At 45.3% G+C, this 13,045-nt stretch overlaps 1 protein-coding gene across 29 annotated transcripts in view; it reads left to right on the top strand.

Moving 5' to 3' along the window:
* Positions 1–10,733, top strand: part of ppp1r13ba (protein phosphatase 1, regulatory subunit 13Ba) — a 45,480-nt gene extending 34,747 nt beyond the window's left edge. For 15 of the 29 annotated variants that reach the window (XM_090221070.1, XM_090221067.1, XM_036963060.2 and 12 more), the window contains 8 exons: positions 5,064–5,146; positions 5,477–5,909; positions 6,214–6,965; positions 7,371–7,508; positions 7,756–7,889; positions 8,025–8,191; positions 8,617–8,816; positions 9,136–10,733. In XM_090221070.1, the coding sequence (XP_090077196.1) occupies positions 5,064–5,146; positions 5,477–5,909; positions 6,214–6,965; positions 7,371–7,508; positions 7,756–7,889; positions 8,025–8,191; positions 8,617–8,816; positions 9,136–9,177 (1,949 nt within the window). In that variant the 3' untranslated portion in view covers positions 9,178–10,733. Of the gene's footprint in view, positions 1–5,063; positions 5,147–5,476; positions 5,910–6,213; positions 6,966–7,367; positions 7,509–7,755; positions 7,890–8,024; positions 8,192–8,616; positions 8,817–9,135 lie in introns of all 29 variants that reach the window. The other 14 variants (XM_036963065.2, XM_036963064.2, XM_036963059.2 and 11 more) reach the window with 1 other exon arrangement.
* Positions 10,734–13,045: the final 2,312 nt, after the last annotated feature.

Here is a 13,045-nt window from a genome sequence, read left to right as displayed (position 1 = left end):
TTATAACATTAAATATACACATTGAGTGGGGTCTCCGTAACAAGGCCTCAGTAACAGTAACATACTATAATAAAATACACATTACAAGTTTTATTAGTCGTATGTACACGATACACATGGTAAACACCATCCAACAAAATGCTTACTTGCAGGTTCATATATCAACAACATAGCATAGGATAACAGCTACCTAAAACTAATGCCACGCCCTTGTCATCCCTCCTTATATAAAATATGTACAGGTTGAAATCATTATGTAACTATTGTGTTCATCTTCAGTAGGCCTAGGTTCCATTTCTTTTGGACCTAGACAATATATTTATTTACAGTACTAGTCAAAAGTATGGACACACCTACACATTCCAAGAGTATTAGACATCCAAACTGTGAAATAATGGCATATGGCATCATGTAGTAACCGAAAAAGTGTTAAACAAATCAAAATGTATTTCAGATGATTGATTCTTCAAAGTAGCCACCCTTTTCCTTAATGACAGCTTTACACACTCGTGCCATTCTCTCAACCAGCTTCACCTGGAATGCTTTTCCAACAGTCTTGAAGGAGTTCCCACATATGCTGAGCACTTGCTGGCTGCTTTTCCTTCACTCTGCAGTCCAACTCATCCCAAACCATCACAATTGGGTTGAGGTCGGGTGATTGTGGAGGCCAGGTCATCTGATGCAGCCCTCCATCACTCCCCTTCCTTCTTGGTCAAATAGCCCTTACACGGCCTGGAGGTGTGTTGGGTCATTGTCCTGTTAAAAAGCAAATGATAGTCCCACTAAGCGCAAACCAGATGGGATGGGGTTTCACTGCAGAATGCTGTGGTAGACATGCTGGTTAAGTGTGCCTTGAATTCGAAATTAATCACAGACAGTGTCACAAGCAACGCACCATCACACCACCTCCTCCATGCTTCATGGTGGGAACCACACATGCAGAGATCATCCGTTCACCTACTCTGCATCTCACAAAGACACTGCGGTTGGACCCAAAAATCTCAAATTTGGACTCATCAGACCAAAGGACAGATTTCCACCGGTATAATGTCCATTGCTCGTGCTTCTTGTCCATTGCGCGTGCTTCTAATAAAAATTAAGAAAACCCCTTGAATGAGTAGGTGTGTCCAAACTTTTGACTGGTACTTTATATTGGAATGAATTGTCATTGTGTGCCCAGAATACCACTGTCAGAATGAGCAGCCTCAATTGAATAAGGGGAAATGGTTAGGTAACATGGTTTATTTGTATGGACAAAAATGGACGTATGACGTTAGAGAAGGGGTTACTGCAGCATTGTTCTCCACCTCTTTGAATGTAACAAGCCAAACATGTCTCACAAATAGAACTGAATAGAGTGAAATGAGGGGTTGTCTTTGATGGACTTGAGCTGCGCCCCAAATGGCACCCTGTTCCATATACAGTACCAGTCAAAAGTTTGGACTCATCTACTCATTCCAGGGTTTTTATTTATTTTTACAATTTTTTACATTTTGAAATAAAATATATGGAATCATGTAGAAACCAAAAAAGTGTTAAACAAATCAAAATATATTTTATTTTTGAGATTCTTCAAAGTAGCCACCCTTTGCCTTGGACAGCTTTGCACACTCTTGGCATTCTCTCAACCAGCTTCATGATGTAATCACCTGGAATGCATTTCAATTGAACCAAGATGGCGTAGCAGTCGGACGTGTGTTTGTCTTGTCCCATGTAAATAGTCGTTTTCCTCTCGTTTTTTTGTATATATTTTAATCTCACTTTCCTTCTACGGACTGAATATAAATTGCTGCAACCAGCCTCACCCAATGTGGTACGGATCTGCTATTTTTATACTTTAGAACCAGAACCCCATCAGCAGCTAACTAGCTAGTAGTCAGTTAGCCACTGCTAGCGGTCTTCACTGTTAACTCGGACACCAGCCAGCTTCAGCTCGGTCAATACCTGCCAGTCTGCACAGCGCGATATCAACCCAGAGCATATCGGACTGCTTTTTCTCTACCACATCTCCGGATTCTCTGGACCATTACACCGGATCATCGTAGCTAGCTAGCAACAACCTGAGTGGCCACTGCTGGCTAACACCTCTGTCCCAAAGCAAGCACCAGTTAGCCTTGAGCTAGCCTCGAGCTAGGCCCATCTCCCAGCTAGCCAAAGAGGTCTACCAGCTAATTTTTGGGCTACAATACCTCTTTAGCCAATTGGCCTGGACCCTTTATTGCTGACATGGAGCCCTGCCGATCCATCACCACTGGTCTGCTGACTTAATTGTCCGAGGAGGTTTCAACAGGCTTTTCCGTTGCGACGTTGCTGAAGACCCATCTGCTAGCCCCGGCCTGCTAGCTTTCTGAATCGCCTTGTCTCCAGCTTGCCTAGTATAGTAGCGACTACCGAACGTCTCCTTGACTCACCAATTGCTGCTCATTGGACCCTATGATCACTCGGCTACACATGCCTCTCCCTAATGTCAATATGCCTTGTCTGCCTTGCTGTTTAGGTTAGTTATTTTTGTTTTATTTCACTGTAGAGCCCCCAGCCCCGCCCAACATGCCTTAGATGGCTATTTTGTCCCACACCCCACACTTTCGGAGACCTCACCTGGCTTAACTGGTGCCTCCAGAGACACAACCGCTCTCATCGTCACTCAATGCCTAGGTTTACCTCCACTGTACTCACATCCTACCATACCTTGTCTGTACACTATGCCCTGAATCTATTCTATCACACCCAGAAATCTGCTCCTTTTATTCTCTGTTCCCAACGCACTAGACGACCAGTTCTTATAGCCTTTAGCCGTACCCTTATCCTTTCTATTGTGTTATTGACTCTACGTTTGTTTATCCCATGTGTAACTCTGTGTTGTTGTTTCCGTCGCACTGCTTTGCTTTATCTTGGCCAGGTCGCAGTTGTAAATGAGAACTTGTTCTCAACTGGCCTACCTGGTTAAATAAAGGTGAAATAAGTTAATAAGTTGTTAAGTTAATTTCTGGAATTTCTTTCTTTAATGCGTTTGTGTCAATCAGTTGTGCTGTGACAAGGTAGGGTTGGTATACAGAAGATAGCTCTATTTGGTAAAAGATCAAGTCCATATTATGGCAGCTCAAATAAGCAAAGAGAAATGACTTTCCATCATTACTTTAAGACTGAGGTGCAGTTAATCCAGAAAATTTCAAGAACTTTGAAAGTTTCTTCAAGTGCTGCCGCAAAAACAATCAAGTGCTATGATGAAACTGGCTCTCATGAGGACCATCACAGGAAGGGAAGACACAGAGTTACCTCTGCTGCAGAGGATATGTTCATTAGAATAACTGCACCTCAGATTGTAGCCCAAATAACTGCTTCACAGAGTTCAAGTATCAGACACATCTCAACATCAACTGTTCAGGGGAGACTGCGTGAATCAGGCATTCATGGTCAAATTGCTGCAAAGAAACCACTACTAAAGGACACCAATAATAAGAAGAGACTTGCTTGGACCAAGAAACACAAGGAATGGACAGTAGACCGGAGAAAATCTGTCCTTTGGTCTTATGAGTCCAAATTTGAGATTTTTTGTTCCAACCGCCATGTCTTTGTGAGACGCAGTAGGTGATGCTCTCCACATGTGTGGTTCCACTGTGAAGCATGGAGGAGGAGGTGTGATGGTGTGGGGGTGCTTTTCTGGGGACACTGTCAGTGATTTATTTAGAATTCAAGGCACACTTAACCAGCATGGCTACCACAGCATTCTGCAGCGATACGCCATCCCATCTGGTTTGCGCTTATCATTTGTTTTTCAACAGGACAATGACCCAACACACCTCCAGGCTGTGTAAGGGCTATTTGACCAAGAAGGAGAGTGAAGGAGTGAAGGACAAGCAGCCAACAAATGCTCAGAATATGTGGGAACTCATTCAATACAGTTGGAAAAGCATTCCGGGTGAAGCTGGTTGAGAGAATACCAAGAGTGTGCAAAGCTGTCATCAAAGCAAAGGGTGGCTACTTTGAAGAATCTAAAATATATATATATAACACGTGTTTGGTTACTTCATGATTCTATGTGTTATTTCATAGTTTTGATGTCTTCACTATTATTTGACAATGTAGAAAATAGTAAAATAAAGAAAAACTCTTGAATGAGCAGGTGTGTCCAAACGTTTGACTGGTACTGTGTAAGCCCTACTTTTCACCAGAGCCCTATTTCAGATGCAGCCTCAGATCGTGTAGTCCTTCTAGAAGTACCTTTTAAATAGTGCTGGGCAGTTGTAATGTTTGAAAGGGAGAGTAGGCAAGGCTTAGTTGGCACAGACACTGCAAAAGGTTTAATAGGAAGTCTGGCAGACAGACAGGGAATAGTTTACCTCCAGACAGACTGTGTCTCAAAGAGAGAGAGAGAGTGATAGACACTCTAATCTCTTTAACCCGATCGGAATCGGGGACCAAAATACACCCAGCACATACACCTTGTATTAGACCTGACCCTATGTCCCTCAGGTCAGTCTGTAGGTATGGAGGGCAAGCTGTTCCTGTACTGTGTCAGTCTGTAGGTATGGAGGGCAAGCTGTTCCTGTACTGTGTCAGTCTGTAGGTATGGAGGTCAAGCTGTTAATGTATTTTGCCAGTCTGTAGGTATGGAGGGCAAGCTGTTACTGTATTTTGCCAGTCTGTAGGTATGGAGGGCAAGCTGTTCCTGTATTGTGCCAGTCTGTAGGTATGGAGGGCAAGCTGTTCCTGTACTGGGTCAGTCTGTAGGTATGGAGGGCAAGCTGTTCCTGTATTGTGTCAGTCTGTAGGTATGGAGGGCACAAGGCAAAGAGAGCAAAGTGATCTAGAAATTGAAACGTATTAGCTACAGGGACTAGTTCTTCAAATAGACAGTGTGTTGTGTGTGTGTCACTATACTTTCCGTTGCTCATTTGGACTAGCATCAACATTCTGTCGATCATTTCTCGAGACAACTAGAATATCACAGCTCATCTTTCTTAACCGTTATCCTGGAACACAGACTGTCGTCTTTTACCACTTTCTCTGTCTTGTCTTTCTCACCCTATCCCTCTCTCTCTCTCTGTGTACCCCTCCTGTAGCCAATGAAGCAGTGTGGCCCAGCCTTAGTAAAAGTGTCTCCTTGATGCAACCTTCAGATTGGAGGAACACCAGCCCAGACCAGGTGAGATCCCTGCTCCACCTCCCACTACTACAGTCATTGGGTACATCGCAATAGTCTAAAGTGGCTTACTATCATCATCTCCTCTCTTTCATCTGCAAGGATATTAAATAACTAACCATTAAAAGCAATTCCTGGTTGGTTTTCTACACCATATTGCTTTCACAGACCCAGTATTTTTTAGATCAATACAGACGGAGAGGACACAAGTAGAAGCCACTTAAGACTATTGAGATGCAGCCATTCACTTTTGGCTCTTTCACACACTCCTTGGACTCTCCTTCCTACTGTCCTATAATGAATCTAACTGGTTCATGGTGTTTACCTCCACAGAGCCTTGACTTCAGTAAGCTACCAGGAGGATCCGTGTCCAAACCCCTACCCATCTACGGGACCTACCCTGCACCTACTGGCCACCCGTCTATAGTCTGCTCTACCAGCTCCCTGACCAGGTCTGCCCCTGCCACTTTAGCCTGGCAGCGTTCAGCCCCAGAACCTCCTGGTTACTCCTCCCAGCAGATCCAGCAGCGTATCTCTGTCCCCCCTAGCCCCACACCCCAGTCAGGTCTGGGGGAGGGGGAGAGTCCTGACCCCCTGCCGGCTGTGGCTGTGAGGCCCTACGTTCCAGACCGGTCATCCTCCAGGCCTCAGTCCCCCAGGAAGGGCCCTGCCACTATGAACTCCTCCTCCATCTACCACATGTACCTGCAGCAGCCTGCAGCAGCCAAGAGCTACCCAGCAGGAGGCAGGTCTGCTGTCAAAGCAGGTAAACGCCTCAATCGATGGACATTATATTTTTTAAAGAGTCAGTCAGACCTGGGTTCTAATAGTATTTGATTTCCTTCAAATAATTAAGCTTCACTTAATTGAGCATGCCTTGCACAGTGGGATCAATGTAATAGTTCCAAAAGTGCAAAGGCACTCCAGGGAGTCTCAATCAAACTCTCAAAGTATTTGAAGGAAACAAATAGTATTTCAACCCAGGCCTCATTCAGCTAATGCTTGACTTTCCTGTTGGGTCTCAATCTGTATGGTCCTATATTAATATCTCCATCTCCTTTTGTTCGTAGTGTATGGGAAACCCGTGCTTCCCTCCAGCACCTCTCCCTCCCCTGTGCCCTTCCAGCATGGGGCCCTGTCCCCAGGAGGAGAGAGTGGAGAGGACATGGTGGACAGGGAAGGGGACACCACAGAGGGTAGACTCCTACCCCCTCCCAGCGTGGAGAACATCCCGCGACCCCTGAGCCCCACCAAGCTGACCCCCGTGGCCCACTCCCCGCTGCGCTACCAGAGCGACGCCGACCTAGAGGTCCTGCGCCGGCGGCTGACCAATGCACCGCGCCCGCTGAAGAAACGCAGCTCCATCACAGAGCCAGAGGGCCCCACCGGACCCAACATCCAGAAGCTCCTGTACCAGCGCTTCAACACTCTGGCCGGAGGCATGGAGGGCAGCAACAGCACCCCATTCTACCAGCCCGTCTTCATGGGTGGTGTCCTGGGATGTCCGGACATGGACAACATCAACACTTCTAATGGGAACCTGATCGGGACAGCTTCCCTGGTCGTCACTGCCGCAGACGGTACCAACTCAAACCATCGCCTGTCCTCTTCTATGTCCCCTTCCTCTGACTCCAATGAGAGGAGGACACTCCCAACCAGTGAGACCACTCCCCACATGCCCACCTCCCAGCCCAGCTTGGAAGACAACAACAACCAACCTGGCACCAACTCCACTCCCAGGCCCATCCCCATCCCTGAGGCCTCGTCTCCCCAGCCGAAAGAAACCTCTCCCCGGACTGTCACACCCCCGGCATTGCCTAAGGTCAACCTGCGGAGCCACAGCTCCATAATGCAACAGCATGCTTCCTTTTTGTGTGCCATAATACATAGGGTCTAGAGTTTCTCCTGGTCAGGTCACATGGTCTGCAAAAAATCTGACTTATGCTAGAGTTGCCATCTGAGTTGCAGACATTGCTTTCTTCACAGGAAAAATTCCCTGCCCTAGTCATGACATTAGACCCCAGGAGGCTGCTGAGGGGAAGACAGCTCATAATAATGACTGGAATGAAGTAAAGGGAATGGTATCAAACACATGGGAACCACTTGTTTGATAGCATTCCATTCATTCCGTTCCAGCCATTACTCTGAGCCCGTCCTCCCCAATTAAGGTGCCACCAACCACCTGTGCATTAGCCAGAGAGTAACTCCACTTTCTCTGTCTCAGCAGATCAAGAGGACTAACCTGAAGAAACCTGAGTCAGAGAGGACAGGCCACGGGCTGCGGGTTAAGTTCAACCCTCTGGCCCTGCTACTGGATGCCTCTCTGGAGGGAGAGTTTGACTTGGTGCAGCGGATCATCTATGAGGTAATCATAGGCTCTTCAATTCAATTCAAACTTTATTGTCCCAGAAGAGAAATTCCTTGTGTTGAGTCTTCTCATTTAACATACCATTCTGTCAGCCTGTAAGAGATTTCAAACTGACTTCTAAATCAGCTGCTCTTTAAAAATGTTAATGGCTTTTGTGACTGTTTATATAAAAAGGGCTTTATCAATACATTTCTATTTGATTCATGAAAATAAATGTGACTGATCGATCATTTCCCCCATGCAGGTTGAGAACCCCAGCACGGCCAATGACGAGGGCATCACCCCCCTTCACAACGCCGTATGTGCTGGACGTCACCACATCGTCAAGTTCCTGCTCGACTTTGGAGTTAACGTCAATGCTGCTGACAGCGATGGATGGTGAGGACGTACACTGTGACCATTTCTCTCCTCTCTTTCTCTTTGACCTTAGCTTTGGTCAGCTGCATTTAAAACGGTCAAGACTTCACAATGTCTCCATGAACGTCTCTCCTTTTGTGTCTGTCATGTGCTCAGGACCCCACTACACTGTGCTGCCTCCTGTAACAGTGTGCATCTCTGTAAGCTGCTGGTGGAGTCAGGGGCGGCCATCTTTGCCACCACCATCAGTGATGTGGAGACAGCGGCTGATAAGTGTGAGGAGATGGAGGACGGATACACACAGTGTTCCCAGTTCCTCTTCGGTGAGTCGTGTTGTATAGAGAGACATGCGGCTCCTGTCTACAAAACAACCCCTAGCCCCTACACCCTTTTGTAGATCTGTGGAGCTCAAAGGAGAGCTATGGGCCATGTCCCCAAAACAACACTTATCCCTACACACTCGTGCTTGGATATGTAGAATTGGATCGGTATAAGCTATATGTCGAAAGTACCATCTAATCTTTATGAAGGCAAGGCAAAGCATCAACCTTATTTTTGGTAACCATCCAATCATTCTCTAGGGGCAAGGAGATGCCCCTCAATCACGGCCGGTTGTGATACAGCCTGGAATCGAACCAGGGTCTGTAGTGACGCCTCTGGCACTGAGATGCAGTGCCTTAGACCGCTGTGCCACTGGAAGCCCCTGAGAACTGTGAAGTGACCCTCTTCCTCTCTGTCCATCCACCAGGGCTGCAGGAGAAGCTGGGGGTGATGAATAAAGGGTCTGTGTATGCGCTGTGGGACTATGAGGCACAGAGCTCAGATGAGCTGTCCTTCCACGAGGGAGACGCCATCACCACCCTGAGTCGCAGCGACCACGCTGAGACAGAGTGGTGGTGGGCCAGGCTACATGACAAGGAGGGCTACGTACCACGCAACCTGCTCGGGGTAAGGCCAGTCACCATGATGAATACAACTATGGTCTGAATCACTAGGAAGTTAATATCATAGAGATCCTATAATTTTGTTTAGTTATATGGTTAATGTGTTGTATCTAGGTATATAGATTTCAAAAATCGTGTATGAAATTAGATGCTAATTAAATGTTAGTTGAATTGATGAGGATCCCAAATGACCGAAGCGACATCTCAAAATATTTGGTAATAAATCCTAAATTGTGACATGGCACCCCCTGCTGTACCTGCCTGTAGAATACGAATTTCCATGATCAGAAAATACAATTAATAGTAACATTTTCTTCTTACAGTTGTATCCAAGGATCAAGCCTAGACAACGTTCTCTGGCATAGAGAAGACGTGCACTATGCTGAGAACGCAGTGCACGTTGTTGTGCTCTGACTGGGCTCAGAGCTGGGTCTGACTGGATCTGCAGACAGTGGCTGTGCCCGGACAGTGCCCTCTCTTTGTGCCAGTCTGTGCCTCCCCAGAACAAAGGACAAGGGCCAGGGCATGGACAGAAGGGGCCATATCCAGACAGACAGACATGCTTGGAATTGGTGGTCACTTACCTAAGAGGAAGTAGAGGCAGTATCCATGGCCCAGAGATCTGTCTACATTTTTTTGAAGGTCCCCCCCTGCCCTTCATTGGACCATGAAGCAATGAAGCTCATTGGATCATGAAGCAATGAAACAAAACATTTTTGTTTTATTTTCAATGACTCCCACCGCCCTGCCACCACCCCTCATTCAGAGAATACTCTGAGCAGAGCTTCCCTCTTTCCCTTCTCACTCAGTGTTTGTCTCCTGTGTGTCAGTCAGAGTTAGGCCTAAATGTGATGATCTCAGAAAAGGGAATAGAGAACAGGGGCAGTCATGAGTTATTGAATATGGGTTTTGCAGTAAGTGCTGTTTGAAGGCGATCAGAGTTCAAACCCTGGAGGTCGTATCTTCAGGGTTCAGCAGAGGAAACAAAGGAACAGGTTTTTACAAGATGAGAAAAGGAAGGAAAGTGACGGAAGGTGTAATTGAAAGACTTTGAAGGCCAGTTAAAACTACTAAAAGATGTGTGGAATGTTCTAAACAGTCATACAATGTTGGTGTTATTTATGCAAACCCAAACGTGTTCTGAAGGAATGAGTGGAAGATGTAATGCTGGGATGGGAAAGTGAAAGGGGCTGCATTCTCTTCTACAGATGCAATAACTATGAAGCTAACTATGGGTGTGAATTTGAACTAAACTCAAACACTCATAAGCCTACAGTATATAAATGCTTTATCACCTAAAAAGGCCTATAGTTGGATCTCTCTTTGGAGTTTTTCATTTTGAGTTACATTTTAGCAGACGTTTGTACATTGTATTGTTTTCCCTATTTTTGTTTCAAGTTGGTTGTTGTCTTTTTAATTCCCATCATGCAAAGTGATACACATTTTGATCACTGAGTATAGCCATACCACAGGAGGTTGGTGGCACCTTAATTGGATAGATGGGCTTGTGGTTATGGCTGGAGCGGATTAGTGGAATGGTATCAAATACAGCAAACATGGTTTCCATGAGTTTGATGCCATTCCATTTGCTCCGTTCCAGCCATTATTGTGAGACGTCCTCCCCTCAGCAGCCTCCTCTGAGCCATACTGTACTATCTTTGGTATAGCCTACCTGTTGACTGATGCTGGCTTGATCTATAGGTTGTGTATTACCATCAGTTCTATGGGATGGTTTATGTGACAAAACGAACACCAAACAATATGCATAATGAAATGTAAATGTACACAATAAATAATGATTTCCCTTAAATGGGAATAAAAAATGTTTTAACATATACTGAACAAAAATATGAATGCAACATGTAAAGTGTTGGTCCCATGTTTCATAAACTGAAATAAAAGATTCCAGAAATGTTCTATATGCACGAAAAGCTTATTTCTCTAAAATGTTGGGCACAAATTAGTTTACATCTCTGTCAGTTAGCATTTATCTTTTGCCAATATAACCCATCTACCTGACAGGTGTGGCATATTAAAAGGCTGATTAAACAGCATGATCTTTACACAGGTGCACCTTGTGCTGGGGACAATAAAATGCCACTCTGAAATGTACAGTTTTGTCACACAACACAATGCCACAGATGTCTCAAGTTTTGAGGGAGCGTGCAATTGGCATGCTGACTGCAGGAATGTCCACCAGAACTGATGCCAGAGAATTTTAATGTTCATTTCTCTGTCATTTTAGAAAATCTGGCAGTACATCCAACCAGCCTCACAACCTCAGACCACGTATAACCACACCAGCTCAGGACCTCCACGTACAACATCTTCATCTGCAGGATTGGCTGAGACCAGCCACCCTGACAGCTGATGAAAATGTGGGTTTGTACAACCAAAGAATTGCTGCACAAACTGTCAGAAACTGTCTCAAGGAGCTCATCTGCATGCTCCTCATCCTCACCAGGGTCTTGGTCCGACTGCAGTTCGGCGTCGTAACTGACTTCAGTGGGCAAATTCTCACCTTCGATGGCCATTGGCACGATGGAGGAGTGTGCTCTTTACGGATGAATCCTGTACCAGGCAGATGGCAGACAGTGTGTATGGCGTCGTGTTGGCAAGCTGTTTGCTGATGTCAACGTTGTGAACAGAGTGCCTCATGGTGGGGTTATGGCATAGGCAGGCATAAGCTATGTACAATGAACACAATTGCATTTTATCGAGGGAAATTTGAATGCACAAAGATACCGTGAGGAGATCCAGAGGCCCATTGTCGTGCCATTCATCCGCCGCCATCACCCGATGTTTCAGCATGATAATGCATGGCTCCGTGTCTCAAGAATCTGTACAGAATTCCTGGAAGCTGAAAATGTCTCAGTTCTTCCATGGCCTGCATAATCACCAGACATGTCAACTGTTGATCATGTTTGGGATGCTCTGGATCGACGTGTACGACAGTGTGTTCCAGTTCCCGCCAATATCCATCAACTTCGCACAGCCATTGAAAAGGAGTTGGACAACATTGCACAGGCCACAATCAACAGCCTTATCAACTCTATGTGAAGGAGATCTGTTGCGCTTCATGATCTTTGAAATTGTTGCATGTTGCGGTTATATTTTAGTTCAGTATAGAATGTTATACTTTACGTTTTGCAATGCTATGCGCAATGCTGACATTGGCTACAGTCTTCATACAGTCCACCAAACAAGAGTTAATAATTGATTTATGATCTATCCCACCTCTGGGCTAAACATTGACCAGTATCTGCCTGACAGGTGCAGTTTTCTGTGAAGGTCAAGGAGCAATCACGTACTGAGAGCCGCAGTAAGTTATGGTTGTCACAAAGTTGCACCATTACAAAATGAATTGTACTATAGTAGCCTACTTCTTGCCTACTGTCTTTTCTGTGGACTGGGCACATAGGTGTGAAAATAAAACCCTGCATTTGCGCATGTGCACTACCATTCAAGAGGAGATCAAAGACTTTCATAGTTGTTGACTAATCATCTATCAAGGGACTTGAGCCATGATGGCAAATCCAGAAGCCTTTCACATAAATAGTCTGTTTTTGGAGAGCATAGACATGTAAAAACAGGCGGGGACCACTGAGTTTTTAAAACTGGAAAGTTCCCAACCCTCTGGTTCATTCAACATCTGCGGTATTGAACACGTGTCAAAAGGTAAGCATGTTCAAAAGGGTTGAAGTTAAGTTACCATAAATTATTTCACATCTGTAGGCCTAATTGAATACACCGTTAGAATACTACTTTAGTAACATTTCAATGATTAGTGTTTCACACAAGTGATGGGTCTATATGAATCCACTTGAAACAGACTCCACATAAACCTTTAAATTACGCACGTCATGGAATATGGGAAATGGACGCCATTATAACTGGTTTGTTTACTACGGTTGAAACACTTGTTCGACAGCACCTCCTAGTGTTGACCAGATGAGATGTGATTCAATGCTGCCTTGAGTTCATGATGATACAGAGGACAGCCTTATAATTGACGACTGATTTACTTGTGGACATTGTAGACTATGCCTGTTACCCCATGTGTGTGTGTTGCCATTTTTGTCTCATTTTGCCTGTTCAGGTGTGGGATGATACTAATGATGAGGCCCTGCGTCTGACCCAGACTGATGGCCTGATCTATTGTATGTTCCACCCTTTGACCATCCTCTGCTCTGGTGAGAAGATATTTAAGTCAGACAAATCCTTAACCGAGCC

This window comes from Oncorhynchus mykiss, chromosome 25 (assembly GCF_057628025.1).
Source record: "Oncorhynchus mykiss isolate SJ-2025 chromosome 25, ASM5762802v1, whole genome shotgun sequence".
NCBI lineage: Eukaryota > Metazoa > Chordata > Actinopteri > Salmoniformes > Salmonidae > Oncorhynchus > Oncorhynchus mykiss.
The sequence above is the reverse complement of the archived record's forward strand: the minus strand, read 5'-3'. Positions and strand labels throughout refer to the sequence as shown.